General features: G+C 56.6%; 2 protein-coding genes across 3 annotated transcripts in view; one reads left to right on the top strand and one right to left on the bottom strand.

The window, feature by feature from the left end:
- Positions 1-26,917, bottom strand: part of Rsph14 (radial spoke head 14 homolog) — a 98,722-nt gene that overhangs the window by 28,999 nt on the left and 42,806 nt on the right. The gene's annotated exons all lie outside the window — the stretch shown is intronic.
- Positions 1-26,917, top strand: part of Gnaz (G protein subunit alpha z) — a 48,689-nt gene that overhangs the window by 19,700 nt on the left and 2,072 nt on the right. Inside the window, exon 2 of the mRNA XM_021646068.2 lies at positions 3,549-4,775. Within this exon, the coding sequence (XP_021501743.1) occupies positions 4,053-4,775 (723 nt within the window). The 5' untranslated portion in view covers positions 3,549-4,052. The remainder of the gene's footprint in view (positions 1-3,548; positions 4,776-26,917) is intronic.

Raw genomic sequence — 26,917 nt, 5'->3', positions numbered from 1 at the left:
AGATCATAGCTGGACCTAAGCACCCATCACCAACCCCAGTTCCACTGCTCTGGCACTCACATTGCCCCAGGGTCACCAGACCCCACAAAGAATTCTGGAAAGGGCCATCGGCCTATTTGTTTCAGGCATCTGGTAGCCTGGTGACCTGGCAGAGGGTGGCTCCAGCAGGGGACCTGCCCTCACTGTGACAGTTGCTACCCGACATGGTCTCCACAGCAGGAGCTCACTGCCTAAGTACAGTTTCCCCTTCATTCCCTCACTGCTCTCCAGCAACCCATGCCAACGGACCACCTCACCAGCCCTTGGCTCTGGGCATCTGGACAGCAGCAAATGAGGCTTCCAAATGGCAGCTCCCCCCACCCCCAGACCTGATCTCCCCCTGCCCCCGCCACCAGCCTCATGGTGGTGGAATGTGTTTCCTGAAGCTCAGATCACATGTCTGTAAACAGAGAAACTTCTTCCCCTACCACTTGAGACCAAAGGCCTGGCTGCTTCTCTTTATTCTCAAGATCCAGTACCCAGGCAGGGGACCACCAAGGCAGGAGCAGGATGGACAGTTAAGGGGAGGACCGTGCCACGCTTAGGTGCCCTGCCCACACAGACCTGCTGTTCACAACCACCATCTATTCTCAGGTTCACCAGGGGCACACCTTTCTCCTGCACCACACGGCCTCGCCGGTCTTAAGGAAACACGTGCGTGGCAGGGGACGCTGAGAGCAGACAGATACAGTGCCAAGTAGCAGCAGCATGGAGGAGAGGAGGTCCCTCCCTCATGGGAGCTGACCCACAAAGAGCACGGAGAGTTCCAGCAAAAGACACCCAAAACGGGAGTAGCCAAGGAGAGCAGTGGGTCCTGGAGCAGGCAGTGCCTGCCAGGCTCCCTGGAGCAGCACTGTGGGAGTGGCAGGAAGTCCACTGCAGGAAGTGGACAGCCTCTTCCGTTCAGATGCAGCTCTGCACCAAGGCAGGGGATGGCCCCAACGTCCCACAGGAATGACTCTGGGGTCCCCTAGAGCAGGGTCACCTGTCCGGATCAGACCACGTGCTGAGAATGTGGTGATGGAAACCTCTCCTCCGGGGTCTTACTTTTCTTGGCATTGGGCAGTTTGAGAGGTTCGTTTAGCAGGACCGTTATTTTCTGGATGGCCTTTGCCACCAACACTGTCCAGATAGAGGAGAGCCGGCAGGCCAGGCCTGGCCGTACCTTTGACTTTTAAAACGCTGCAGGAAGTGCTGTTAATGGGGATATCCTCGGCCATTTCTCTGGAGGGTGGGCATTGCCCCCATGCTGAAATGGCAGTGTTGAGGCCCCAGTGCTCTCTCTCTCTCTCTCACACACACACACACACACACACCAGCAGCCTCTGGAAAGACTTCTGGAAGGAAACCCCCCCCACAGGAAGCTGAAGGCGGTGCACACCTTCTCGCCTGGGTTGGCGGTCGGGGGGTGTCAGGCCATCAACACGGCTCAGGGGCCATTCACCTTGACCCTGGACCGATACATGCTCACGGTCGATCCAGAGCAGCCGGCCCTGGTGTGATGAGACTCGGGGCCTAATCAGTGCCATTACAAGCCTTTTTCCAAACCAAAGTGCATTCAGGGAAATGTGGGTGTCGGGGTCAAACGCACAGCAGAGACTCTTCCTGGAGCTCCTTGCCGACGGGAGGTGCTCCCGGCGCTCTGTCCACGCAGGAGTGCTGCCCCGTGCAGTGTGCGCGTGCGGGGCATGTGTGCCGCCACGGAGCGGGTGCATCTGGAGGCTTCCATTCTCAGACGTCTTGGGGTGGTTTGAGTGACATCTAATCACTACTCTGCCAGCTCTGCATCTGGGGTGTCTCTGGCTTCCCCTGGGGGTGGGACTGTAGAGAGGTGGAGCAGGTCTTTAACCTTCCCTCCCGTCTCCTCTACTCTAGCACCTGATGCGGGGTGGGGGTGGGGGACTGTGCCCCATGCACTGCGCTGCTGCTCACGGAGCACTCTCTGCCAGGGGAAGGCCACATGTGCCACGCATCGGCTGTGCCATGCTGATGCTCCCGGTGACGGAAACAATGGGTGGCGACTGCTACTGGCTGGTGCTCGCAGTGCGTCAGGCTCTGGGCTACCCGATCTGTAACCCCCAGGTACCTATGAGCACGAGGGACACGCTCAGAAACGTGGCGTCAGTCACCCAAGGCGCTGAGAAGCAACAGGGTACCCAGCCAGAGGCTGTGTAAAGGGTGAGATTTACACCCTGAGAGCAAGGGCCGGGATCAAGCTTGGACCCGGGGGAGAGGTGGCTTCAGAGATGCTGTTGGAGGAAGGTAGACCGAGGGGCTGGAGAAGACCAGAGGCCACAGCCATCCGGGAAAGTCAGACCCGTGGGCCCTGGGGCTTGGTTCAGAGCATGATTGCCGGGCCTAGTGTGACTAGGAGAGAGAGAGGCAAAGTACGGGGGATGGAGGGCTGTGGGCTGCCATTTCCTACGGGTCCATGTCAGGTGTGTTAAGACTGATGTGGGTTGACTGAGTCTCAGGTGCTGGTTACACCAGGAGTGGAGCTAGAGAGAGGCCCTTGCCTAGGTTAGGAACTCTTGTCTGCCTTAGGCCTTCTACTAAGAGCCTGCCATCAGGGAAGCGAACATAGGATGGGTTATGAAGTCCCTGCAGCACAATAGCCAGGCGGAGACAGATCAGAGCAAAGAGGGCAAAAGATGTGCCATTCTGAGCCCTCCCCCACCCCCCGGACAGTGGCAGAACTGAGCCTCCTGCTGGAGACCTGCCCCAGCCACCCAGTGGGTCACAGAGGTACCCAGGAGGTAACCTTCCTCCTGGAGGTCAGCAGGTGTCACCAGCTCCAGCTGTGAGTCCAGCTGTTCCTCGTGAACACTCTGGCCCACTTAGGGTCTGGAAAGGATTCAGCCCGAGCCTAGGTAAGACCTGAGCAGGGCAGCTGTGCCTAGACCCAGTGATTCCCGGTTTTCTGAGAGCCTTCCTGACCTCTCCTGCCCGCCCGCCTTGCCCCATGGTTCCCCCGTGTGCCGATTCAACCCCAGGAAGGGAGAGCAGGGCCAGAGCTCCGCCCTGACACACGGTACACAGTCTGTGTATCTGGCCCAGTGAGACCAGAGGTGGCCCTGTGTCTAAAGGGGTGAAAGTTAGGAGAGAGCCAGTTTTCCCCGGCCTCCTTTAGGCAGGGCCACAGCCAGGCTGCAGAGTGGGGCTGAGAGCCCCGAGTATCCTGGAATAGGGGACCCCCATGGCAGGGTCGTGCTGTGGAGTCTCAGTCAGACATACAGACTCACAGGGGACCAGGTGGACCGGGTCCAGTGGGCGGAGGTGAACCCAGCATGGGGACAGCAGGCAGGAGCCCTGCACAGCTCACTTCTGTCCGGATCGGCGGAGTGGAAGGCATCAGCCAAACATGTTTGCTTTGCTGTGGGAGGGGCGCGAACCCTGAGGCAGTTGAGGGGCTGGGAGTTCATGGACTGTTGTTCTGTTTCCTGAGGCCCAGCGGCTGATCCCTCTTCCCCGGCCCAGGACGAAGCTCACACTGTTCTCTTTTTCGTTAGGTGAAGGGCCGGATGCGAGGCAGGGAGCCGGAGCAGCCTGAGGCAGGGGGGCCTCAGGGGTGCTGGGCCCTCCAGCCGCGCCTGGAAGCATCATCGCCACAGCAACCAGCAAGCAGACAGCAGTAGCCTGGGCAGACACTGCCTGGGCAGACGCAAGCCGACAGCTACCTACCGTGGCCGAGTGCAGGGAATGACTGCGGCAAATCAGGCCACGGTGCCGACCAGGGAGGTGGAGTGTCACTAGAGGGGAGGGTGTGGTCTCTGCCCCACCGCCCTGAGCGCCATGCCAGCAGGAGAAGAGGGGCTGGGGCAGGGATCACCGTGTGACATGGCCTTGCCCCAAAGCCAGTGCTGAGCGCTCCCCTGCTCAGCTGCCCCTCTCCCCGTCTGCCTGTCACACCAGCCCTCACCGTGACCTTTCTGTTTGGTGGCAAGGGGGAGAGGCACGAATCCCGCCTTCTGCATCTTGGGGGAGGGGGCGGGCCTGCTGCCGCCGGCCGGACCATGGGATGTCGGCAAAGCTCAGAGGAGAAAGAGGCGGCGCGGCGGTCCCGGAGAATTGACCGCCACCTGCGCTCAGAGAGCCAGAGGCAGCGCCGGGAGATCAAACTCCTCCTGCTGGGCACCAGCAACTCGGGCAAGAGCACCATCGTCAAGCAGATGAAGATCATCCACAGCGGCGGCTTCAACCTGGAGGCCTGCAAGGAGTACAAGCCCCTCATCATCTACAACGCCATCGATTCCCTGACCCGCATCATTCGGGCCCTGGCCGCCCTGAAGATCGACTTCCACAACCCAGACCGCGCCTACGACGCGGTGCAGCTCTTTGCACTGACGGGTCCGGCGGAGAGCAAAGGGGAGATAACGCCGGAGCTGCTGGGGGTCATGCGGCGGCTGTGGGCTGACCCCGGGGCCCAGGCCTGCTTTGGCCGCTCCAGCGAGTACCACCTGGAAGACAATGCGGCCTACTACCTGAACGACCTGGAGCGCATCGCAGCGCCCGACTACATCCCCACAGTGGAGGACATCCTGCGCTCCCGGGACATGACCACGGGCATTGTGGAGAACAAGTTCACCTTCAAGGAGCTCACCTTCAAGATGGTGGACGTGGGTGGGCAGAGGTCAGAGCGCAAAAAATGGATCCACTGCTTTGAGGGCGTCACGGCCATCATCTTCTGTGTGGAGCTCAGTGGCTATGACCTGAAGCTCTATGAGGATAACCAGACGGTGAGTAAAGCCTAGGTTTCTACTGTTTGGTCCTGGGAAGCAGATGGACTCGCTTGCGCGAGCGGAGACAAGCTCCGTCCAGATCTGGTGCTGAGCCCCAGCACCAGACACTAAAAGACGGAGGCCTTTGGCAGTTCCGTGAGATGAGGTGAGCGTGTCGCTTGTGCTCGGGGGGAGTGTGCAGTGGAGCACCGTGAGCTTGCGCGTGACATGAGGCTTCAGAGCTTCGAGTTAGGAGCCCCAGTAGGCAAGGTCGCGACAGCATCCCATGAGATCTCAACCTCCCCTGACCCCTCCAGCCTGAGGGGCATCACTTCGAGCTAGAATGACTGCTCTGAGACCTTCCAAATGACACCCCCAGGCTCCACAGAGCTCCCCCCAAGGACCCCTCCCTTATCAGCCATGACCTGCAACACATGCACATTTGGAACCTTCCTTGTACTGTTGTTGGCTCCACTGTCCTCCTGGCCTCAGGACAGGGACTCAGCATGACTGTGCCTGTGCCACATGCTGAGGACGTGCAAGGCAAGGCCTGGCATGGGCAGCAGCGGCGGTCCGAAGGTCAGTTTAGCAAGGCCATTAAGCTCCTACCAGCACCAAGAACAACGACCCCCTCCCCCACAATTCCTTCTTGACCTGAAGAGTCCACTGGTGGTCTGGCTTAAAAAGGGGTAGATCCAGGGCCTGGCCTTGGACTTTGTGGGTACGCTGTAGAGCCACTGTTGAGGTTCTCTGAATCCTAGACTTAAAGCCAAGTGTGTGACAAGGAGCATTAGAGGAAAGAAGCTACCTGAGGGAGACCTGGGTCTGGCGGTTAGCTGGTAGGGCTTGGGGGTCGGGGGAGAGCTTTGAAGAAACAGGGAAGCAAGCGTAGGCCTTTTGCATGGAGAGGGTGGCCAGCACGCTAGAGCTGACCGAGGCAGAAGGCCAGATGCCCAAGCTACACTGGGAGCAGCACTGGGAGTCTGATACACAAACGGTAGTGGTCTACGCCAGAGCTATAACTCAGAAGAGCGGCTGTGCCGGGCTGGGATACTAGACAAAGCCCTTTACAGATGCCGTGGGAACTGGAGGGGAGTCCTCTAAGAATGCCTGAATGGGGCTGTGAATGCCCGAGCCGTGGTGCCCAGAGGAAGGGATCGACACCAGTGAGAGACCTATGGACACGTGACCTCCACAGTACTATAAGACACGGGTCCAGCCTCTCCGCTTTGGAACGCTGGCCTCCAAGGTCGATGGCAATGATGGAGCTTCTTCCTTCATTGGGTCTTGTTAGGGCAAGTGGTGACCATTCTTTGAGTTCATCCAAGGACTCTAACTTTGGGCTTATGTTCCAAGGTTGTTTGTGGAAGGCTGAAGGCTCTGGCCACAGTTATGGATGATGGAGTGCTCTGAACATAGAGAAAGCCTGTAGCCTGCTCAGATGGCCACAGAGACAGAAGACAGGGCTCTCTTCCTCTCCTTCCAGCATCTGAGCACCCTGGAAACCGTGCCAAGTACTAACGGTGTTCCCAGTGGATGAGGTCATAAGCTGTAGGTGTAGGTGGCCCTTTTGCTGCCTTGGTCTGCTTCATGCCCAGGCTGTGTCTGTCTGTAAGTGAGTGATCCTTGGCGTTCTAGCCCATAGGACTTTTCTGGCTGTCCCCAACTCCAGCAACGTATGCTTCTAGCTAGAAGTGGCATCCTAACGGATGAGAGAGACAGCACTGAGGCCAGAGTGTGGGGTTGACCAGTTGTCAAGCAAAGCATAGTGCCTGGGGTTGGTTGTGGGGCAGCTATAAAGGAAGGTGTGCTGCCAATCACAGAGGCTCTCTATAGTTCTATGTACTTCTGCTGACAAGAAACCTCCCACAGGCCTCTCAAGGCCAACTCTGATGGCCTCATCTACCATCTCCAGGGTGAGCATAGTGGATTCCCTTAGGACCAAGCTCTCAGGCCCAGCTTTTGTAGGCTGTGCCCACAGGTGTACCTGGATCCAGCAGGCAGGAGGCTTGGTCTCAGCATCTCAGGACCAGCTCTTCCCTCTGAATTTGCCATCAGAAAGCAGCCCCAAGTTTTCCTGGCTCTCCCTGGCCCTTTCCCACCATCCTGTCACCTCTCTTCTATGTTCATGCTGTCAGCGGTGTCTCTCTGTCCATCCTACAGTTCACAGGCATCCTGTTCTATACCTCTCCCTCCACACATCAGGACCAGTGCTAATCTCAGGCAAACCTTGACTGGATGCCTTCCCTGGCTACAGCCTGGAGCCTGCACACTCTCTCCGAGGGCTTTGTCACAGGATGGATCAATGCTCGTGTGTAAGCGAGGAGCTCCTGGGGACAGGCCCTAGAGGACTGAGCTGAGCTCTGTGGCCTCTTATCTCTGCCTTCCTTCAGGCCCATCTCCACAGGGATTTCAGTGAGGCCTATGCTCACCTCTTGCCGAAACCAGGCTGAGTCTGGCCAGGGCCATCTCCTCAAGGGAGGGGTTTGAGGCCGAGCCTACATGTGCATATTCATTCTCATTCATTTCTCCTTCTCCCTCTCTCCTTCCTCTACCCCTTCTCCCTCCTTCTCTTTTCCCCTCTCCCCCTGTCCCTCAAGCTCCCCCTTTCTTTCTCTCTCCCTCTTTCTCTTTCCCACTTTCCCTACCCCCTCTCTTCTCATCCCCATGGGCCTGAGGAAGTAGTGCTGTTCACCAGAAAAGGAAATTCTTGACGGAAAACCCTAGCAAAGCTGGAAATTCACTGGATTCCAAATGGTTCTGACCTTTCATGCTCCACCAGTAATATCTGACGATAGAAAACAGACAGGCCGCTGAGGAAAGACAATACTCTCCTGTGATTTCTGCCACCCGCTGCCCTGGCTGTGCCAGCCCTGAGCACCTCTCACCTCTCCCTCCAGCCACATGCTGAGAGAGCTGCCACCAGCTGCCAACCACCCCCCCTCCACTCCTCCTCCTCCTCCTCCTCCTGGAATGCCTTAAAAATCCCAGCCCCAACAAGGACTCAGGCAGGAACAGATCACACTACTTTTGCAAAAGCTCAATGAAGTTTAGGGCCAGCGCCAGGGCTGTACACACAGCCCCTCAGAGCTCTCCTTCCCTGCTCTGCTCCACGGCCCTCCTCTTTCCTCTCACAGAGGCTGGTGGAGCACCCCACCCCACCCCATCCCCATGCCTGGAGAAGAAGCCACCGCCCCACCCCCACCCCCAGCCCGCCCGCTGGTTTCTGCGTCAGCGTGTTGCCAAGGAGAGCTTCAGCATCTCCAGGCTTCCGGGCGGGAGGGCTGCAGCCAGCACAGGGCAGCACCTTGGAGGTGCGGGTTTCCGGGGCATCCTCGAGACAGAGCAGCAGGCACATGCGCGGAGCCACCCCAAGGGTGTCCATGATCTGCCGTCCCTAGCATCTGATGGGTCTCCACACTGACTGGGTCTCAAACCTCCTGGCAGCCTTGACAGGCAGATGGAGACTGCAAACCCAAGTGGGCTTCTGGTGCTCTGTTTGGTGTGCTCCTGGATGCCACCAGAGGCGGACACACCCCAGGGCCATGTGGGGACCTCGTGAGCCGGCAGAACTCAACTGCCTGCCCTGTAGGAGCCCTCGGGAGCCCCTGGTCCTGTGGAAGGTAGAAGGAAGCAGGCACCTCCCATCCAGACTGCCCCTTTGCAGATCAGCTAATGGACGCTGGAAGCCACTTAATGGTGGGGGGACACTTTAGAAGAGACAGATTAAAAGGCGGAGCAAAAAAGCCCCATAGTGGCCTGCCGTGCAACTGCTGTGCCAATACAAGGCCTGATTGGAGTGAGGGACTGGGAACCACAAGCAGACACATGCAGAATCCTGATCGCACACCTTGACTATGGGGGAAGGGCACACACAGCTCCCACTTAATCCTCACAAGCCCTTAGGCTGCCAAGGACACCTGCCCCTTGTCCAGAGCTAGCTGGCATGGTTGACAGGGTTCTTCCCCCGATTGCTTCCATGTGGGATCGAGGGTGGCCTCTTGAGCCCCGCAAGTTAGGCTGAGCTGTGGTGAGGCTCACCAGGGGGAGGCCTCACACTCACTGGGCAGGTAGCTGGTCAACAGAATCGAGGAGCCCGTCCGGGTGCAGAATATTCCTCCGGGCTGAGGTGCAGGCTCTGCAGGTAGGGGAGGGTGCAGCAGCCAGACCCCAAGCAGGCAGCCCAGGGCTCTCCCTCGTGTCCTAAGTTCCCAGGGCAGCCGCCCCTTCCCAGTTCTGAACAGGTCAGACCCAGCATGCCAAGGGCAGGCCAGAATCCGAATGGGAAGAGCTAGAGAGCAGGGACCCCCTTTTAGCTTGTCTGAGGGAGATCCCGTGGGTACTGACCCCTCCCGGGTGACCCCAAAGGAAGGGACGAGCCTATGAGACTGGCCTGAGCCACAGTGTGGACCTGCCGCCGGAGCCACGCACCTTCTCCTGTGTAGACTGACATGGGGGTTGTTTAGTTTCTCTTTCATGGAGTTTTAGTCCTGTGCAGTAGGAGCTCATGCCTGTGATCTCAGCCCTCAGGAAGCTGGATTATCTTGAGTTCCAGGTCTGCCTGCCTGGGTGCTGACAGGAAATTTTTAGCGTTTTGCCTGCGTGTATGTGTTTGCATCACATGCGTGCCTGGTTGTCAGAGGCCGAGAGTGGGGATCAGATCCCTGGGCACTGAGGTTACAGATGGTTGTGAGCTGCCAGGTGTGTGCTCAGAACGGAACCTGGGTTCTCTGCAAGAGCAGCAAGTGCTCTTTTTTGTTTTCTCTAAAGATTATTATGTATACAGTTTTCTGCCTGCGTGTGTGCCTGAACAGCAGAAGAGGGCACCACTATGGGAGCCCCCGTGTGGATGCTGGGAATTGAACTCAGGACCTCTGGAAGAGCAGCCAGTGATCTTAACCTCTGAGCCATCTCTCCAGCCCCATAACAAGTGCTCTTACCCATTGGACCATCTCTCTAGTCCCTCCAAAAAAAAATGTTTAAGGAGTTTAAACCCGAGATAGTTACACAAGCCTGTAAGTCCAGTGCTCAAGAGGCTAAAGCAGGATTCCAAGTTAAAGGCCAACCTGGAAAAAACTTCTTAAACATCTTATTAAAATGTTAGGTGTGGAGCAGGGCATGGTGGCATACACACCTTTAAGCCCCGCACTCAGGAGGCAGAGGAAGATGGAGCTGTGTGAGTCTATGTGGTGAGTTCCAGGCTACAGGGTGAGACCCCGTCTCGGAGGGAGTGGGGTGTATTGAGAGGTGCGAGAGGTGCCTGCAGTAAAACAGGCTCTCGGCCTGCTGGACAGGGGGCTGGTTACCTCTAGCCACGGGAAGGGGGCCCAAACAGGAGTCGCCAGGTGTGTATGATAACCCCTCTTGCAGCTTGCACAGACTAGATCGGAAGGGCCCTTACAGGTTACTTAATGTCCTCAGCCAGCCAGTTTGTCAGGTGAAGAATTGTATCAGACCATCCGTGTCACGTGTCCCGATACTGACAGAGTCACTTAAGAGAGGAAAGATTTCTTTTGCCTCACGTTCCCAGAGCGCACAGCCCACCGTCACAGGATGGAGGCGGAGGGGGCAGGAGACCCCAAAGCAGCTCATTCCCCTCTTTGCAGTTCTTGAAACAGGGCTCCGGCAGAAACTAGAAGCAGACCCCACATTCGGGGCCTACCCGCCTGCCACCAGCTCCTGCTAGGGTTCCACGGCCTCCTAAGACAGCACTGCCAGCTGGGGAGCGAGTTTTAAAGCTCACATGCCTGTAGGATATTTCATGCCCAAGCCGTAGCCCTCCCCTGTCTGTCGGCCCCACATCATATAGGAGACTCAGATGACCATCTAACCCCCCCCACAGCCAGTAGCAGCACCCCAGGAATCCCCAATAGAGTGCGTCTCCACTCTGCCGCCTCCTCCTGACCCAGTTAAGGATGTAGCACCAACAATAGTGTCTGGTGTTTAATATCACGCCAGAGAGGCTTGTGGGCCGCGTGCAGTCTGTTTATGATAGCCACAGATCATGCATGACCCTGGGGTGACAGAGACCGGGACTCAAAACTTGTAGGGTGGTATGGCAGCAGGACTCGGGTCTCAAGGACTGGTGGCCGCTGGGTGGCACATCCCTGACTCCACAGGAGTGGAAAGCAGAGAGGACCGGCATGAAGTGGGTGCCCAGTACTGAGCAGGATTTAGCTGTCCACACTGTCTGCCCAGGCAGTGGGCACCAAAAGCCTAGGCTTCACCTAAGCCTTAGGGAGAGGGTTAGAAAATGGAGGACACCCTAGCATGAGGCCTTTGAGCTTGCCAACTGGCATTTCAGATACTTGGGCTCAGACCTCCCATCTCTTCTACAAACCCTCTTGTCAACAGCACCTTCTCACGGCCCTCTTTCCCTGCCATCCTGGATGCTTCCAAGGACAAGGCCTTTCAGTTAGTCCCCTTTGTACAGTGGCTTCCTGCTCTTGGTAGGTCCTTAGCAAGCCTGGGCCCTGGGACTTAGGCCTTGCTTCTCAGTAAACCTCCATGCCTCCCGTACCAGAAACAGCTGCATGGTAGAGCTCTGTATTCTTAACGTGGCCTTTTCATTCATTACTCCTTCATTCCGTCCGTGAACTTGGCTGTGTCATTCAGCTTTTCCTCCATAATAACTGATCATACGTCCTACTATGTCACCGGAAACCATCCCTTGGAGACAGCCCCAGAATGCCAACTCTGTCATCCCATCTTCTCCACCATGATAACTCTCAGGTTCCTTTAGGGAACAGGGAGAGAGACAAGGCTTGTGGTCTTGGATTTCTGAGACTGTTGACCATGCCACAGCAGGAAACAGCTGGCTTGTGCCCCCGGCTTTTCTGGTATTGATAAATTCTGAGGAAGGTGGGGTGGGGGTAGGGCAGGCACCTGTCCCAGGTACTCACCCCCGGCAGGGGAGCATGTCATAACAGCTCTCTGTATGCCGGTCCAGCAGCTGTGCCTGGCTTTCACCGGCTTGCAAGAATGAATTGTTCATCTTCAGGAAGTTTCGAGCTGTCTGACGTCACAGTGATAGCTTCAGGTCAGCCAGGTGTCAGGAATTACATCACAGGAATTGGCCAGCTTTACGCACCAGTGCCATTTCCCATCCCCACCCAACCAGCTATTATTTACCAACAGCCTTCAGACAGGACACCCCAGTGGGAGGATCCGTGTGATGAATGATAGGAGTCACCGCTTACATGCCTTTGAAGAGCAGAGCAGTGCTCCGTCTGCATCTTCCTCTGTAGTTCCTTGGAGCTTTCCCCGGCCCCACTGACCACCTGCCACGTCCAATGACAACGTCCTGCTGGAGAAGGATCATTTGGCAGGCTAAGTCCTCACATGGCCCTCACTGCTGCTCTCTTCTCACAGACCTGAGAGAACTCCACTGCATAGAGAAACAGCTATAGGACTGAGTTCTGATTTCTCTCTGTAAGCTAAGCCCTTGCTGTGTCCTTCATCTGAGAGAGCGCCAAGTCCTGAGGCATCCTCCAGGAAAGGAGTCGCCTAGAATTGCAGGCCCCAAGCCCAGCAAGCTCACAGGCCCCCAACCCAGTGAGCTCACAATTTAGGGACATAGCAGTCATCGTGTTCTTCCTTCCTCTCTTGAGTAACGTGGGGACAGCATTCTCAGTGGCCCCGTGAGAGGGTCTGTGGAAAGCATCTGACATGGGCCAGAGGAGTCAAGAGGGGCCCTCCCGCCTTGGAAACAGTTTGCAGAGGAGGGTAGGGGGGGCCAGACCTCAGCAGCAGGGCCTGAACAGATTGGGACAAAGGTCAAATGGCAGTCTGATCTCTACCACGGAGAATCCAGCCCGAGAACTGTGGGGTACCGCTGGGGCAGCCAGCAAAGGCAGAAACTAAGAGGCTGTTGGGACTGTGGCCAGCACAGTTCTGTGGATGGCCCCCTGCACTGAGGTCAAGGAAAGGTGAAGTGGGACCAAGTCCCAAGCATCATTTCATGTAGTCCTAGTCCTACACAAGAGGTGTAGTCCAAATATCTGGTGATGCAGAGCCAGATGAGGCACAGTTTCATACTCCCGCCCCCGTGATCATGCTGTACACTCAAAAAGATGCCCTGCTCTGAGCCGCACGGAGAGATCCAAGGCCAAGTAGCCTCTGTCTCCCATCCTCTCAGCTGCCCTGGCCAGTGCGTAATTAATTTCCTGATCGCATTAGTCCTGCTCATTATGCACACATCAGAACAGTCTGCGGTTTTAAGGCGCAGATGATTATTGTTTTAGGGGATTTGTATAATCCAAGAACTGAAAAAAAAAAAAAAAAGAAAAAAGAAAACAAATTTTCCCACTTAACAAGAACAGACCCCAAGGTGGTAAAGGAAAGCCCTGGGGCCTCACAGGCTCGGGGGCAGGGGCTCCTGATGACCGGGGTAAGGTTTTAGGTCTGCCAGCCAGGAGAGTTCCCTGACTGGCCTTGAATGGCACGGCAGAGTAGGTGCTAGACAGTCAGGGGTGTTAGGGCCACCCCGGTGGGCAGAAAGGCCTCGGTCCTAACAGAGGACTGTCCTTTCTTTGTCCTCTGCAAGGCTCCCTGGGTCTCTGAAGGAGACATATATTGTGAGGGCATAATGATAGGTATGGACAGATGACAAATGCGGACGAGGCAGGAATTAAGAGCCCTCGCCCCATCTTCTTCGAACCCCATAGTGACTATCTCGTCAGTTCATGGCACTGCATCTAGTTTTATTAATAGTAAAACGACTGTATGCCCAAGGCCCTGGGCCTCATGTTCTGAGATTTTCAAGCCAAGGGCCATCGCCCCGCGCAGCTTTTCCTGGCCTGCCGTGCCCCTGGGAAAAAGCTTTCCCTGATCTGTAGGGTGGGCCAGAGGCCCTGACCCAGCATTCTAAAAGAGCAAAATTCAAATCCTCCGGGGAACTTTGGCCCAGGCAGAGCATGACTGTTGGTAGGTCCCTTCCCAACAGGACACCAGCCTCCCTTGAGGAGTGATAGGTAGAGCTGGATAAATGTGGCCTTCTTCTTGCTGGCCCTCACAAGCGACACGTGCTGGACTGTGTGCCCTGCCTGGAAGAACTGCAGGTCAACCCTCTTCACCTCAGAAACCCGAAAGCCTCATCCGCCTGCGCTCCTTTCTGTGCCTGGATTACCCTGTGCTTGTGTGAGCTTGCCCTCTCAGCGGAGGCAGGGATGAGGACGCAAGTAAACCTCAGGGCACCACTCAAGTGAGGCCACGGTCTAGGTGAAGGGAACGTTCTGGAAATGGTAGGAGGCAACCTATGGTCTTGACGTGGCTTCCCACCCTCAGTAAGCAAGACAAGCTCAAGAGAGATGATCCTGCCAGGAAGGTTCCAGGCATCCCTCCTGACTGTCTCTGAGTCTCACCTAGCTCAGGACAGGAGGAGGGAGCATGGCGGCAGAGTTGGATGCTGCCCAGAGCTCCATTGCAGCCTCAGTGCTGGCAAGCTTAACCTGTCTTTGTGACTGATGGCGAGAAAGGTGATTGTAGAACATGTGGACAGAAAACCTGTACTGTGGCTCTCTGCTTTTACCTGGTCATGGACCATTTAAAGTCACAGCACAGAAAGCCATGGTCACTGCCTGCTATAACTCATGCTTTTAGCAGAGCAAGAGACTCTAAGAGGCCCAGCCTGGACTCGGCAGGGCCAAAGACATACCCTGATGAGCAGCCAGGCCTATGGCCCTGTCCTGGCTATGTGCTGTGGCCGCTGTGCCTGGGGCCTTGTTGGCAGGGCATCCATGCTGTCTGCCTTCCACAGTTTAGAGGCTCATCGGTGGCGTCTCCTGCACTGGCCCTGCTGGAGCTCTTTCCCTGGACCACTTATGTCCAGACCATCCCAGACTGCTGTCAGCATCAGCCCTGTCATCAGATCGTAGTGATTCCCTTGCCTGGACTGGAGTGTGGGCTCAGGGCCTTGCCAATACACCAGGAACAGAAGAGTTTTTATTAGTTAGGCTGAGAGGGCTTGGGAGACACTGGGTTAGATGAGTATTAGCATGTGCAAAGAACCTCGGAGCAGTCGCGTTGCATGAAGGGAGTTTTCTCTTCTCATCTGTCTTTTGCTTTTGTGATTGCCGTTCACGGCCTAACTTTGTGGTTCTTACAACACTCCAGAAGGTCACAGCCTGGAATATAAACATGACATGGCTATAAGTCCAAGCCTTGATCACTGTCCAGAAGGCAAAGAGTCTTCAGCCTTGGCCCATATACCTTTCTCAACCACTGAGGCCCGGAGAGAAAACAAAACAGTGCAGAAGTCCTTGGTCTCTGGCCACTGTGCATGTGACAGCCCCAGTTGCTGGAAATCCCTGGAAATGACAGTACCATGTGTCAGAATGAAAACACGACCTGGCTGCTCTGCCTATGTGTTGACTAAATCACTGGCCAAGGATGTGGACGTTTGTTCTCTCTTCTAAAGCAAGTGATTAGGAGAGACAGGAAGGAAGCCTTGTCCTTGGTACTTCCATCCTGCCCTGTGCTCAGACAGTTCCTCCAAAGAGACGGCTCTAAAGTTGAGGTCCCCTACCAATTCACTGTCCCTCGGCTGCTGCATTCGGGGCAGGGTGCAGCCTCCACCTCAGCACGTACAGTAATGGAGTCAGAAGCAAACCCTCAGGCTCCGGGCCCTTGCCCTAGTATTGCTGGAAATCCTTATGCCAGGCTTCCGCGACTGCCAAAGAACACACACGTACATTCTCAGAGAAGTTCTGTCACCTTAGCTGGAGTTTAGACAGAGCCGAGCTTGCTACAGCAACTCTCCCCACCCCACCAACAATCCTGCAGGTGATGTCAGGCCAGGGCAATGAAGATCTAAGCACTCTGTCCTTTTCTTATAAAGGATGAGCATTGCTGAAATCTCATCCTGTTGGCCATAAGCAGACATTCCCCACTGGTATCGCTTGTTCCTCAAAGGAGCCCCAGCTTTGGTGCCCGTGCAGACAGGGCAGCCTGGCTCTGCTGCTAAGGCATGCACCTGCCCAGCAGTCCAGGTGATGTGTTTAGCTGTAAGCCTGAGGTATCCCCGGGAGAACAAACAGGGGAAAGCTCTGGGCGCCAGTTTTCTTCACAGGCCTGCATCTGTATTGACAGTCCCCAGCCTGTGAGATGCTTGCTTCCTGCTGTCGGTCAACTTCCTGCTAGTGACTGGCAGCAGGGGTCTGATATTCCCGCCAGCAAGATTTATCACAGAAGCACAGAGGAGCCCAGAGGAGACTGGCTCTCAGTCGGTAGAAGCAAAGACAGCCTAGGGCTGTGGTAGTGCTCTCCCTGCCGGGCAGGGTATCCCACAAAGCCGAGCAGGTGCCATGGCCTGAGTTCCACCCCCACCTCCACCCCCAGTGCTGCTGCCTCCTGGGCGTGGACGGCGGAACAGGACCCCTCCCAGAGTAAATGCGCTTAGCATCTCGCAAGAGTTTCGGTTCCAGACCTGGGGCCTAAGTCACAGCCTCTGGGTGTATGATGCCCACAGCCCGTGCCATACTCCGCCTCCCCTGGGACTTGAGCCAGCAACTGTTAGGACAGAAGGAATCTCCAGACCCTGAGAACTTGACCATCATTGGTTCTGAGATCCGTTTAAAAAAAAAGTAAAAGGCGAGACAGGGTGACTGGATCTACTGCAGAGAGGCCAGGGTGATGTTTGATGGCTACCCTCATGCCTCTAGAGAGCTCCGACAGTAAGTAAAAAACAAAACAGACCAAAAGCCCAGATACTGTAGGTACCTGTCTCTAGCTACCTGACTGTGGGGCCTGAGGGTTGGTAGGGCCGTAGCCTGGCAATCATCCTGGCATGTCGTGTGGGCCGCCTGTGCCCAGCTGGATGGCCCAGGTCCAGGCTGACCCAGCAGTACGAGTCTGATCCCCTCATCCAACCCTGGGGATTCTGAATTACCCCTAGGGCAGTTCTCACGGTTACACCATGGGCCCTGGGCTCTGCATGCAGAAGGACGTGGAAGGAGATCCGTGAGGTTGCTGGGGACGAACTGAATAGAAACAGAGGGCAGTGAGAATATGGCACAGAGCCTGCTCCGGGTCGTGGACCAACGCACTGCTCATGCAGCCTGAACCCCTCGTCCATCAAGGGGTGCCCCCCGCCCCATTACACAGTTGAAAAAAAAAAAAAAAAAAAAAAAACGGTTCTCAGCACAGGTTTCCCTGAGGGCAAAGTCAGGGGCCTCCAAACCTATAGGTGCCAGTGAGGACCCTTGGCTGCCCACTGCCCCGGGGATGAGGCAGGATTTGGGGGGTGGCTTCTTCGGTACCGTTTAGGGTCACCCGGCCCCTCCCTCACTGTGCAGGCAAACAGGAAGCAGCCAGAGGCACTTGCTACGTGATGCAGGAAGCAGTTCCTGCTGCTTGTGGCAGGTTCCTAACGAAGGTGCCTGTAGGTAGAGCCTGAGCTGTAGCCTCACCCACAGCCTCTTATCTTGTTCAAACACCCTATGTCGTGTGAAGTGGTGAGCCTGGCGGGCATTGTTTTGTGAGCCCTGCCCTCGTCACTGGGAAGGGACATGGGTAAGCAGGGCTCGAGCTCTGGACGTGGTCTCATTATCCCCCTGCCCCAGCTTCCAACCCTGAGAAATCTCATTTGCTGCCAGCCAGGTGGGCTGCTCCCAAAGTGCCCTGCAAACTAGGACAATCTCCCCTTCCTGCCCGGATGACACGGCCGACCGTCCAGGGGAGAGGCAGCAGCTGGGAGAAGAGAAGGTGACAGTAAAAGGGACAGGGTAGACCTGAGGAGAGGGAGGCCGGCGAACACCAGACATCCAGAATGTCTGATTCTACAAGTTTGTAACCGCCTGCGCTACTAGCCCCCCTGTGCTGCTGGCACGAGGTTGCTCCTGTGAGCTCACAGCCGGCCGTCTGCCTGCAGGTGGAGGCTGCAGCCAGGCAGGGCAGCCGGGCCATGCAGGTTTACAGGCAGGCTGCAGGGGACACCCAGCAGGAGGAGCACAGACCTGGGGCTGAGTCTTGAGCATCTGTACACAGAGCCCACAGGGCTGAGCGGAGAGCTCTGACCCACAAATGCAAAGCCAAGACCCCACCTGCCAGGATGTGGGACCCGGTGGCTCATGGTCATTTCAGGCCTTCCCCAGCCCCTTCCTAGTCCCTCTCCAGACCAGCCCTCTGAGTGGCAGAGCTGTGGCGTCACAAGACGCAGACCACCTGTCCCTGGGAAGCGGGGCTGCTCCAGAATGGGAAACCCCGGCCCCGCTCTTTCAAAGCCTCATTTTGGGGACCTGTCACCCCAAACCACAGCCTGCCTAGGTGTACTCACAGAAATGTTTGGAGCCCCCCCCCCATACAATCCCAGTCATGTGCAGGCCAGGCTCAAAGGTAGGGACACAGAATGGGCATCCAAGCATCCGAGCTTCCTCTTACCCTAGCCAACCTTCACCCCCACCCCCACCCACCCATCCTGCCCTGTCTGAAGTTTGCCCCAAGTTAAGGAGAGCAGGTCCCAAGATAGTTGGTCACGAACTGATGGACAGATCATGGACACTGACAAGAATGCGGTCTAACTGGTGCTAACAGCGACAGTTGGTTGAGGTTAGGACCTGTGGAAACGTCAGAGGTGGGATTCGGAGAGCTGGCCAGCTGTACACACCTTGGGGAAGGACAGTGCGTACAGAAAGGCAGCATGGCGAAGGCCTCTGGGCGAAGTGGGCACACAGATGAAGCAGGAAGTGTGTTGATCGGAGGTCAAAACCCAGAGGATGCCACAAGTTACAAACTCGGAGCTGGGTAGAGGCGGGTCCTCATCGGAGACGTTGGTGACATCACAGACTCCCGAGATGTCATGTCCACCCTGCTGTCCCATCCCAGACATGGTCCTCAGTGTGACCTGCCCCTAGTGTGCTACCTACTGCCTAACAAGCCACACTCAACGTTTGTTTCCTGTCTCTGGACAGCTGGTAGTTTGTGTGTTTGTCCTCTGCTGAAGGACTCGGTTCTCTGAAGTTGAGTTTGCTTATTGCTCCTGTCTGTCCCTCAAGCTGGGCTGAGCATCTGCTCTCCCAGACTCCTCCCCAAATGCCGCTCAGAGCCCTAAAAAGTGAGGCCTAGTGGAAGTGGCCCCATAAAAGGAATACTGAGCCGAATGGGAAGGACCCGAGATTTAAGGGGAGGCAGCATCTCTAGTTGGGAAACTTGTGCAGATCCCAGAGACAAAAATAAGGTAGTGTGTGGAGCCAAGTGGTGGGCAGACAGGATGGGAACGGGGCTGTGAACAGGGCCCAGGAGCCGGAAGAGCAGGCCAGGTTGTGCCATCTGCCGTGGTACCCCGAGCACCCACAGAACTGCAAGGCCCAGGTCTGGTGAGGAGGGGAGATGTCGGACAGTCGCCTGGAAATGGCCACCCTGAGGGAGAGAGCCCTGAGCACAAGCATTAGCTAGGCAGCTGCCCTCCCTTAGCTCCAGCCCACCCCTTGCCCCTGCACTGCGCCCACCAGTCCGGCTCTGCTCCTCCAGACAGGCCCCATGGCCGTGGGGATCCTAAGGCCCCCTAATCCAATTCTCCTGGCTGCTGAAGCAGCATTTAGATCTGCAGGAAGGAGGAGAGGGTGCTAACCAGATTGGACTGGAAATGAGTCCCTAGCCATCTCCGTCTCCAGATACATCCCATTTCCCCTGAGGCCGATATCCCTGACCAAGCCTGAGGGTGACTCAGTCTAAACAGGACTCTCCTTGGTGCAGGGGGTTGGGCTGGGCCAGGATAGAAGTTTGTTGAGTCTATAAAACAGGAATACTTCAAGGAACCCCTCATGACCCCTCTCCCTGGGCCCGGGGCCCTGTGTCATCTTTCTGCTTCGAGTGGGACAGTGGCCTCCCCACCGCTGGATGCGCCATGAGGAGCAAGTTACCACAGGCACCTCCCACCTTAACAGCCTCCCAGCCCTGTTCCTCAGGCCAGGGTGATCCAAGAGATCTCCCTCAAAGGGATCAGAGGGGAACCAGCTCCCCAGCTCCTAAAGGCCTGTTGCTCCTGCCCCCAGGGGGGCTATATTGGGCTAAGATGTACAGCTCCTCCTGTCTTTGGTCTTTATTGCCGTGTGAGGCAGAGGGTGGAGGCGTCCCCTCCAGTTGTCATGGAGACAGCAATCCGTCGGCTGAGAGTCTGGATGCTAAACTGAACAGAGGGAGGAGCAGTTGGCCCTGGGTGACAGCCGCCTTTAAGACCTCCCAGCAGTCCAGTGCTGGGAAAGAACCAAGGGGCTACCATGCACTAGAACATGGCTGGAGTACCCAGAGTAGCTGGGGGTCCCCCTGTGGGTGGGGATGCCCACACCTGCCTTGTCCCTGTTAGGGTCAGCTGGCATCTAAGCCCTGGGGTAAACACATGGGCTCTGCCCGCTGGGAGCCTCGTCTCAGAGAACACAGGATGGAGCAGGGGAAGGCAGCACCTGTGGCTGGCACCATGGAAAGAGCCAAGCATCTGGGGCCAAGGCCTCCTGGCTTGCTCCCACTGCTCAGGACGCAGTGCTAAGGTGCCTGCTTAGATTTCAGCCGGCATCCCCTCAGTGTTTCTCACCTCACTCCCTGAGGACGCCACGGCGTGGATGGTAACCTCCCCCGCAGCTCTAAAGCAAGAGAGAGCCAGTCAGCCACCAGGTAGGGAGTGCAGCCACAGAGCCCCAGGCCAGCAAGCGAGTGCATGCGCTGGATTCAGTCTATCGCTGACGGGACCCCCTAGCACCCTGAAAAGTCTCAGGCCCAGGTCCCAGCGGCATTGGGCTGTTTCCAATCTAATCTTATTGCCAAACCAGAGGCTTCTAATCGCAGAGCGTGGCAGACACAGGCAATGTCTTAGCTTCACTCTCCTGCAGCTGTAATAAAATACTCTGGCAAAAACAACTTAAGGGAGAACTTATTTTGGCTCGCAGTTGTCAAGAGACACAGTCTATTGTGGTGGGGCCGTGGCCCAGAAGATATGGCAGTAGGCGGGGAAGATATGGTGCAAGGAGCCAGAGTCCACCCGGTTACATTGCATCCACAGCCACTTCCTCCATCCCCCGTGGTCTGACAACAGCACCACCAGGTGGAGACCAAACGTTCAGACACCTGAGCCTCCGGGATACATTCCACATCCAAAGCCCAAAACAAGATACGTGGCCAGATGGCCAAGACCATTGACCCTACAGGCAGGAGGCTTGCAGTGTAGACTGAGGAAGAGAAAGACACTGAGATGTGGCCAAGCACCCCAGTTCGGGCTGGGTGTGAACCATTCGGAACTGGAAGACACCTCTGAAGATAGCAGCACAGGCCAGGAGCTGGGTGGGTCCCGGAAGGGAGAAGAAATGGAGCTCATGGGACGGTGGGAACACAATGCAGCCAGGATGGCCAGGCTGGGAGCCTGGTGGGTCTGGTGAGGTCAAGCAGGGCCAAACCCTGAAGCGTGTGCCTCTGTTGGCCTCCAGGAGCAAGTGTCAGTGCCCAGAACGGCCCACAGGTATCATGGAGCCACTTCGCTTTCTTCTCAGGCCACTCAAGACCCTGCAGGCTGTTACTCCTTGGCAAGCACCCTGGGTCAAGGTGTCGTGGCCAGCGTGACCAGGATGTGGCCCAGTTGCTCAGGTTGTGTGGCGCCGAGGCTTGCTCTACATCAGAATAGGGTGTTCCAAGGCTGGCTAAGAGGCCTCTGTAACACCTTCCCTTCTTCACAGGAGGCGGTGCTGGCCCCAGCATCCTCCTGCATAGTCCTAGCCTAGTTCTTGTCGGCACTACCTCCAGTCCACTTAGGGATGCAGCGCTCATCACTGCTGGGGAGATGAGCTCCCGCCTCTAACTCACTGGTCTGGTGCAGGCCAGGATCTCGCACCTCTGAGCCCTTGCTGAGTGACTGCAGAGTGCAAAAGGACAATTAAAGTCAGGAGTCCCTGACAAAGACTGTCCAGGGTGGCACAAACTTCTCAGCCCCCTGCATTGCTGATCAGACTAGCCTCTTTGCCATCAGGGACAAGGGACACTGCACTTGCCTTCTCTAAGCCTGTCGGCAGGCTCCCCGGCTACAACATGCTTCTGTTCTGCTTTGCCTGGAGAAGGAACAAACATCTTTCTCTTCTCGGAAAGACCAGCCCCTCTCCTGAGAGACAAACTGTTTTCACAGGTTTCTCCATCCTGTGGGCCTCCTGAGGCCTGAGGGTCAGGGCTCTGGCCTTTCCCTACTCCTCTGGGCAGTGCAAAGAAGTCTGTTCTATGCCAAGACTTCTGACTGGGACAGGTCATGGCCGTGGCGTTCATCAGTCACTCAAGACCCTCAAGCCATGCTCCCACCCAGTAGACAGCCCCTCATGCTCGCACTCCCAAGCCTTCTACCACAAAGGCAGACCCCCGGACTGTCACAGGCTGTCAGTCTGTGACGGACACCGGCATGGATCCGGTGAGACCTGTGAGGCCACTGCCATCCGTCGCTGCCTCCAAGCCTGGCCGTTTGTTGCACTGACTGGGTCAGGCATGCTAACTAAGCTGCAAGATTGGCAGTCTGGTGAATGGAGGTCATTCATGACCCAGACCAGCCCCGCTTTGTAGGATAAAAAGCTGAATTCATTATCTCACGAAAAATACTCTGGGCTTTTCTAGCACAGGCTGACTTGAACTTCCCATACTGTACGAGAACTAATTTGACCAACAGGTGAGGAAAAATGAAGCCTAGGGCAGGGTTGCCCCTCTTCTTCCCTCCCTCGTTTGTTTCCTCCTTTCCTCCTTCTTTCTCCTCCTCCCTCCCCACTCCCCATTCAGCTAGTGTGACATCACACCCCTGGCCACATCCCCCCTCAAGATACATTCACAGGTGACTAGGCCCCTCAGCTACAAATGCCCGCTGTTGCCATGCACCTTGCGTCACTTACATCATCCTCACTGCTGGCAGAAGTCCTCGCTGCTAGCAGTTCGCTGAGCCTGGGTCCCAGGCCTGAGCTGCCTAGTCCCACCCCAGCCCTCAGCTGCTCTGTTTTAGGGGTACGGTTACCTGTGCTCACCCTAGAAGCGGGCAAGCAGTCTTGGTGACTGGCAGAAGGAGGACTTTTGAACCTTCTCGTCCGCCATCATTTCACGCTGACTACCTGGTCAGGATACAGAGAACCCACGGGAGGACGATGTTCAAAGTGAGCCCAGACCTTGGATGCATAACCAGGGACCTCTGCAAGTGTGTCACCAGGCGTGCAGAAAGGAGACCAAGTGGCTAGCCTGACACAAGGTCACAGCTGCTGCTGGGTGCCTCCTGGATTATTCCAGGGGCCAGTCCTGGCTGGCCGCCATAGGTGCTGGCACCTGGAAGCTTTCCTGGGGATGAAGACCTTCAGGTTCGCAGGCCATTGTGCTCAGAGGTCCTCCGGAATATGCCATTAGCTCCCCTCCACCCCTGTGGTAAGAAATCCAAGTGCAGGCAGGCACCAACCCTTGGACAAAAAGAAGTGACGTGGGAACAAGAGAACATACAGAGCCATGTAAACATCTCAGAAATGTCCAGATGCAGCTATAACCACCCCGGGGACTATCACTAGCCTCAGTGTGGCTGACATGGCTTGCTACAGATCGCTGGGTCTCACCGCCAAGCAGCAAAATCCCCTCAGTGCCCCGGCTTCTGTCAGAATCATCATATGCTCTGTGGTGTTTATATAAATGAATGTTCAGATGAGCCCCGGTCTCCTAGAAGATGTCATTTCCGTAGTGAAAGGGTCCCTCAAGGCCTTACAGTAGCTGCCAACCACAGCACTTCCACTATGGCCACACTGTTGGCAGCTGGAGAGGCGAAGGTAAGGGAGCTATCCTACCGCAAGAGGATATGCTTTGCTTTTTTTTTTTTTTTTTTTTTTTTTTCTTTAATAAACCGAGCTCTGACGAGTTGGTGCCGCCCTAGGGGTTTGGCTCATGTGTGAAAGGAAAGCCTCCCCACCCCCGCTGCTGCCACCCCTGCAGGCAGGCTATGGCTTGCTTGCTTGCAGCTCCTGCGGTTCCAGGATCGAACAAGATCAGGTTGTGTTGGGCTAGTGGAGCCGTTGCTACCCAGACTAGGGTCCACACCATACATCCTCCAGAAGCAGCTGTGACCCGTGGAGCCAAGTGGGCGGAGATGGAGAATGGGCGGGAGAGATGTGGCTTGGGAAGGTAGGCAGCAGCTCCCCCCCAACCCCGAGTAAGGGGACTGAGGGATGCTCTACAGGAGAAGCAGAACACGACCTGGCGAGGAGTGCCACAGCAGGGAGGCTGGAACGCCACAACAGGAAGGCTCGGAGGCCAGACAGAAGGCGGGCGGCTGCTCTCCCCTTCTCGCCCTGGCACTGTGTGGCTTCTGGAGTTACAGCCTGGAAGGGCAGGGCTCCTCCTGTGGCAGCTGTCCAAGGCAGCAGGGTGCCACCGTGCATGTGAGTCTCCCAGAGTGGGGATGTGACTGTGAAGCCAGGTCCAAGGGCACTGGGCTCACGAGTGAGCACAGGAGGCCGGGATGGGCACCAGGTCAGAAGGTAAGGCAGAACCGCCATCATCACGTCACACGTTGCTCTTTTGGAGCCGTGTGCAAGACCCCTCCCTGACCACGGGATCCTCTAGTCAGCCCTGTTCGGGCAGGGTTCCTGATTGTGACTGCTCCTCATCCCACCTCCGCCACAGAGCCACGGGCAACCACAGAGACCCTCGCCTGTGGGTAGGGGCGGGACCCGGTACCCGCCTGTCTTGCCAGGCCCTGTGCTGGAGCCACTCTGGCCTCACTGTGCCCTCTAACCAACCATCCTGATTGTCTCCTGGGGCAGGTGTGTCTGTCTACTTGATGGGACTCTGGTGCTTGCACAGTGACAGCACACTCAACACCAGGAATCCCCCTGCAGGACAGAAGGAGGTGTCTAGCTCAGGACACTCCGGAGCCCTGTGTCTCTGTGAGCCTACGGGCCAGTGCCATAGCAGGGGTTTCTGAATTCTGCTGGGCAGGTCCATCAGGACGGGAGCATCATCTCCCAAAGGGCTGCTAAGTGATGGTCGGCGTGGCTCTTCAGTCCTCACACGATAGAGGAGGCCACCAGGAGATGGGAGCTTGAAGCTGCAGCGGAGTGAGAGGTCCTGGGGTATGAGGATGAGGCTGAGATAGAGGAAGATCTGGGGCTTCCTAATCCTACCCCTTCTGCCGCCTACCACCCTGTGAGCTGAGCGCCCGGGTCCCAAAGTCTCTTTTGAGTCCCAGATGAAAGGCTCAGTCATGCAGGATCCCTAAAGTCTGGGAGAGGAACCAGCGGGAAAGGGGTCCAGACGGCTGGGGTGGAAGGAAGTCCTCAGAGCTCGCAGATGGCTTAAGACAGCAGGCAGAGAGGCTGAGGCAGTCTTGGGGATGAGGTGCCCCACCTGCTGCTGCCCGCAAGCATCTCTTCAGCTGAGCTCCTCAAGTGGGCATCGTCCTAAGGGGACTGATTTTTGGCCAGCAACTGTATGCTATTACAGCACCTTTACACAGCCCCCCCCGGCCCCCGACCCACTCTTCATCCTTCCTCTAAGCTGCATCCCACTTTCCAAAAACTACTGGGCTGGTCTTGGCCCAAGAATCACCTCTGCCGTCATCACGTGACCCGTGGGGGCTGAGGGAACCATCACCCCACACACACACTCTGTTCTTCCCATCCCCACTCGCAGGCCACGGGAGGCCCCTAGTCCACCCCTAGATGCCTTCCAGTGTCACCATAAAGGCTCACAGCTCTGAGACCTCCATCAAGTGTGAGAGACATGGCCCGTGCACCCAGGACACGCTCCACAAGGCTGCTCAATGAGTTGAAGAATATGTGCTAATAGCCATATCTGATACAGAACTGGGAGTCAGAAGCAAAAGCCCCAATTATGACATCATTTCTGTGAGAAGTGACAGCTCCATTCCCACAGTCATCCTTTCACAAGGCAGTTTCCAGGAATCCATTAGAGCTAATTGTTCTCCCAGTAGAAGGGAGCATTCCTAGACCACCACCCACTGCACTCACTTGGGGAACATCGTAGCCAGGTCTGGTTTGGCTGCAGAGGAAGGTGCTGGTTCCCCTGTGGGCTGCCGAGCTCGGGAGCGGGCTTCCTGTTTCTCAGCCGGAAGGCTCAGATCACGCCAAAAACTTCCCGCCTTTTAGAGTCTTTTGCGACTCCGTAGTGGCTGTATCAACTCTAAAGACTGCATTTGCAAAACACAGTTTTCTGGGGGGCCAGTCTCAGGGTAGCGAATGTCGTACCTTCGTCCGCCCTCCCTTCTCCTTACATCTGCTTCCTCCCGCAGAAGCTCTGCCAAAGCCTGAACCTCCGAGGACACAGGGTCTGGAGAGCTGGCTTCTGTGTCAGCTCCTAGAACTGTGCTCCCAGGCCACTCTGGAGCCCAAGGCCCCTGGCGTGGGACTTGGAGCACATTTCCTGCCTCTCCATGCCTCAGTTTCTCCATCTGTAGGATGGAGTGGGGAAGGTTGGCACAGGCCCCACCTTCTCCTCAGAACCATCTTCAGTGTCGCCGTCATTGTGGGTGGGTTGCTGAGGCCTCACATCCACCTTGTCCGGGCTGGCTTCACTCACTGGCCAGCATCTCCACCAATGATGCTCGAAAGCTGGTCTTAGAATTCTCTAAGAGCTTGTTCCATTTATCTTAAAGTGCTGGGCAGCTTCCACCAGCAGAGACTCCAGGTACAGACAGCTACTCACTTTAGAAATAAGATTTGTCCGTGTCCTGGGGAGGCAGACGTAGTCCTTGAGACCTGGAGTCACTACGCTCACTGCGTGTCCCCAAAAAAGGAGAGAGGCAAAGAGTAGAAGGGACCAGGGGCTAGGCTCTATCTGCTTGGTCACAACTTCGTCCTAGGATGTCACCCTCACTCTGTATGTGCAAGCCCGCCTGCTCAGAAATGACCAGACACCCACTGCACGCGAACCTCATAGCCACATACTGAGGCCACTGAGCATCATTGCCCAGAGGGGGGGACCAGAAGGGGCAGGAAACCCCTCGGTACTCAGGGTGAAGGAGGTTGTTGGCTGTCTCTGGGGGAGATGGGAGAGAACTGACTTGACCTGAAGGAGGGAAGCACGCCTGTCGAAGCAGGGTGCTGTCTCGGGCTAGCCAGCGCCGGGCGGGCAGTCTCAAAAAGAGCGAGGCTGTGGGTCTAAGTTCTCTCTCTCTCCCCGCTCACCCACCGGGAGACTAACGCCAGCATCTCCCCCCTCGC

The sequence above is a fragment of the Meriones unguiculatus genome, chromosome 16 (genome assembly GCF_030254825.1).
Source record: "Meriones unguiculatus strain TT.TT164.6M chromosome 16, Bangor_MerUng_6.1, whole genome shotgun sequence".
Taxonomy (NCBI): domain Eukaryota; kingdom Metazoa; phylum Chordata; class Mammalia; order Rodentia; family Muridae; genus Meriones; species Meriones unguiculatus.
The sequence above is the reverse complement of the archived record's forward strand: the minus strand, read 5'-3'. Positions and strand labels throughout refer to the sequence as shown.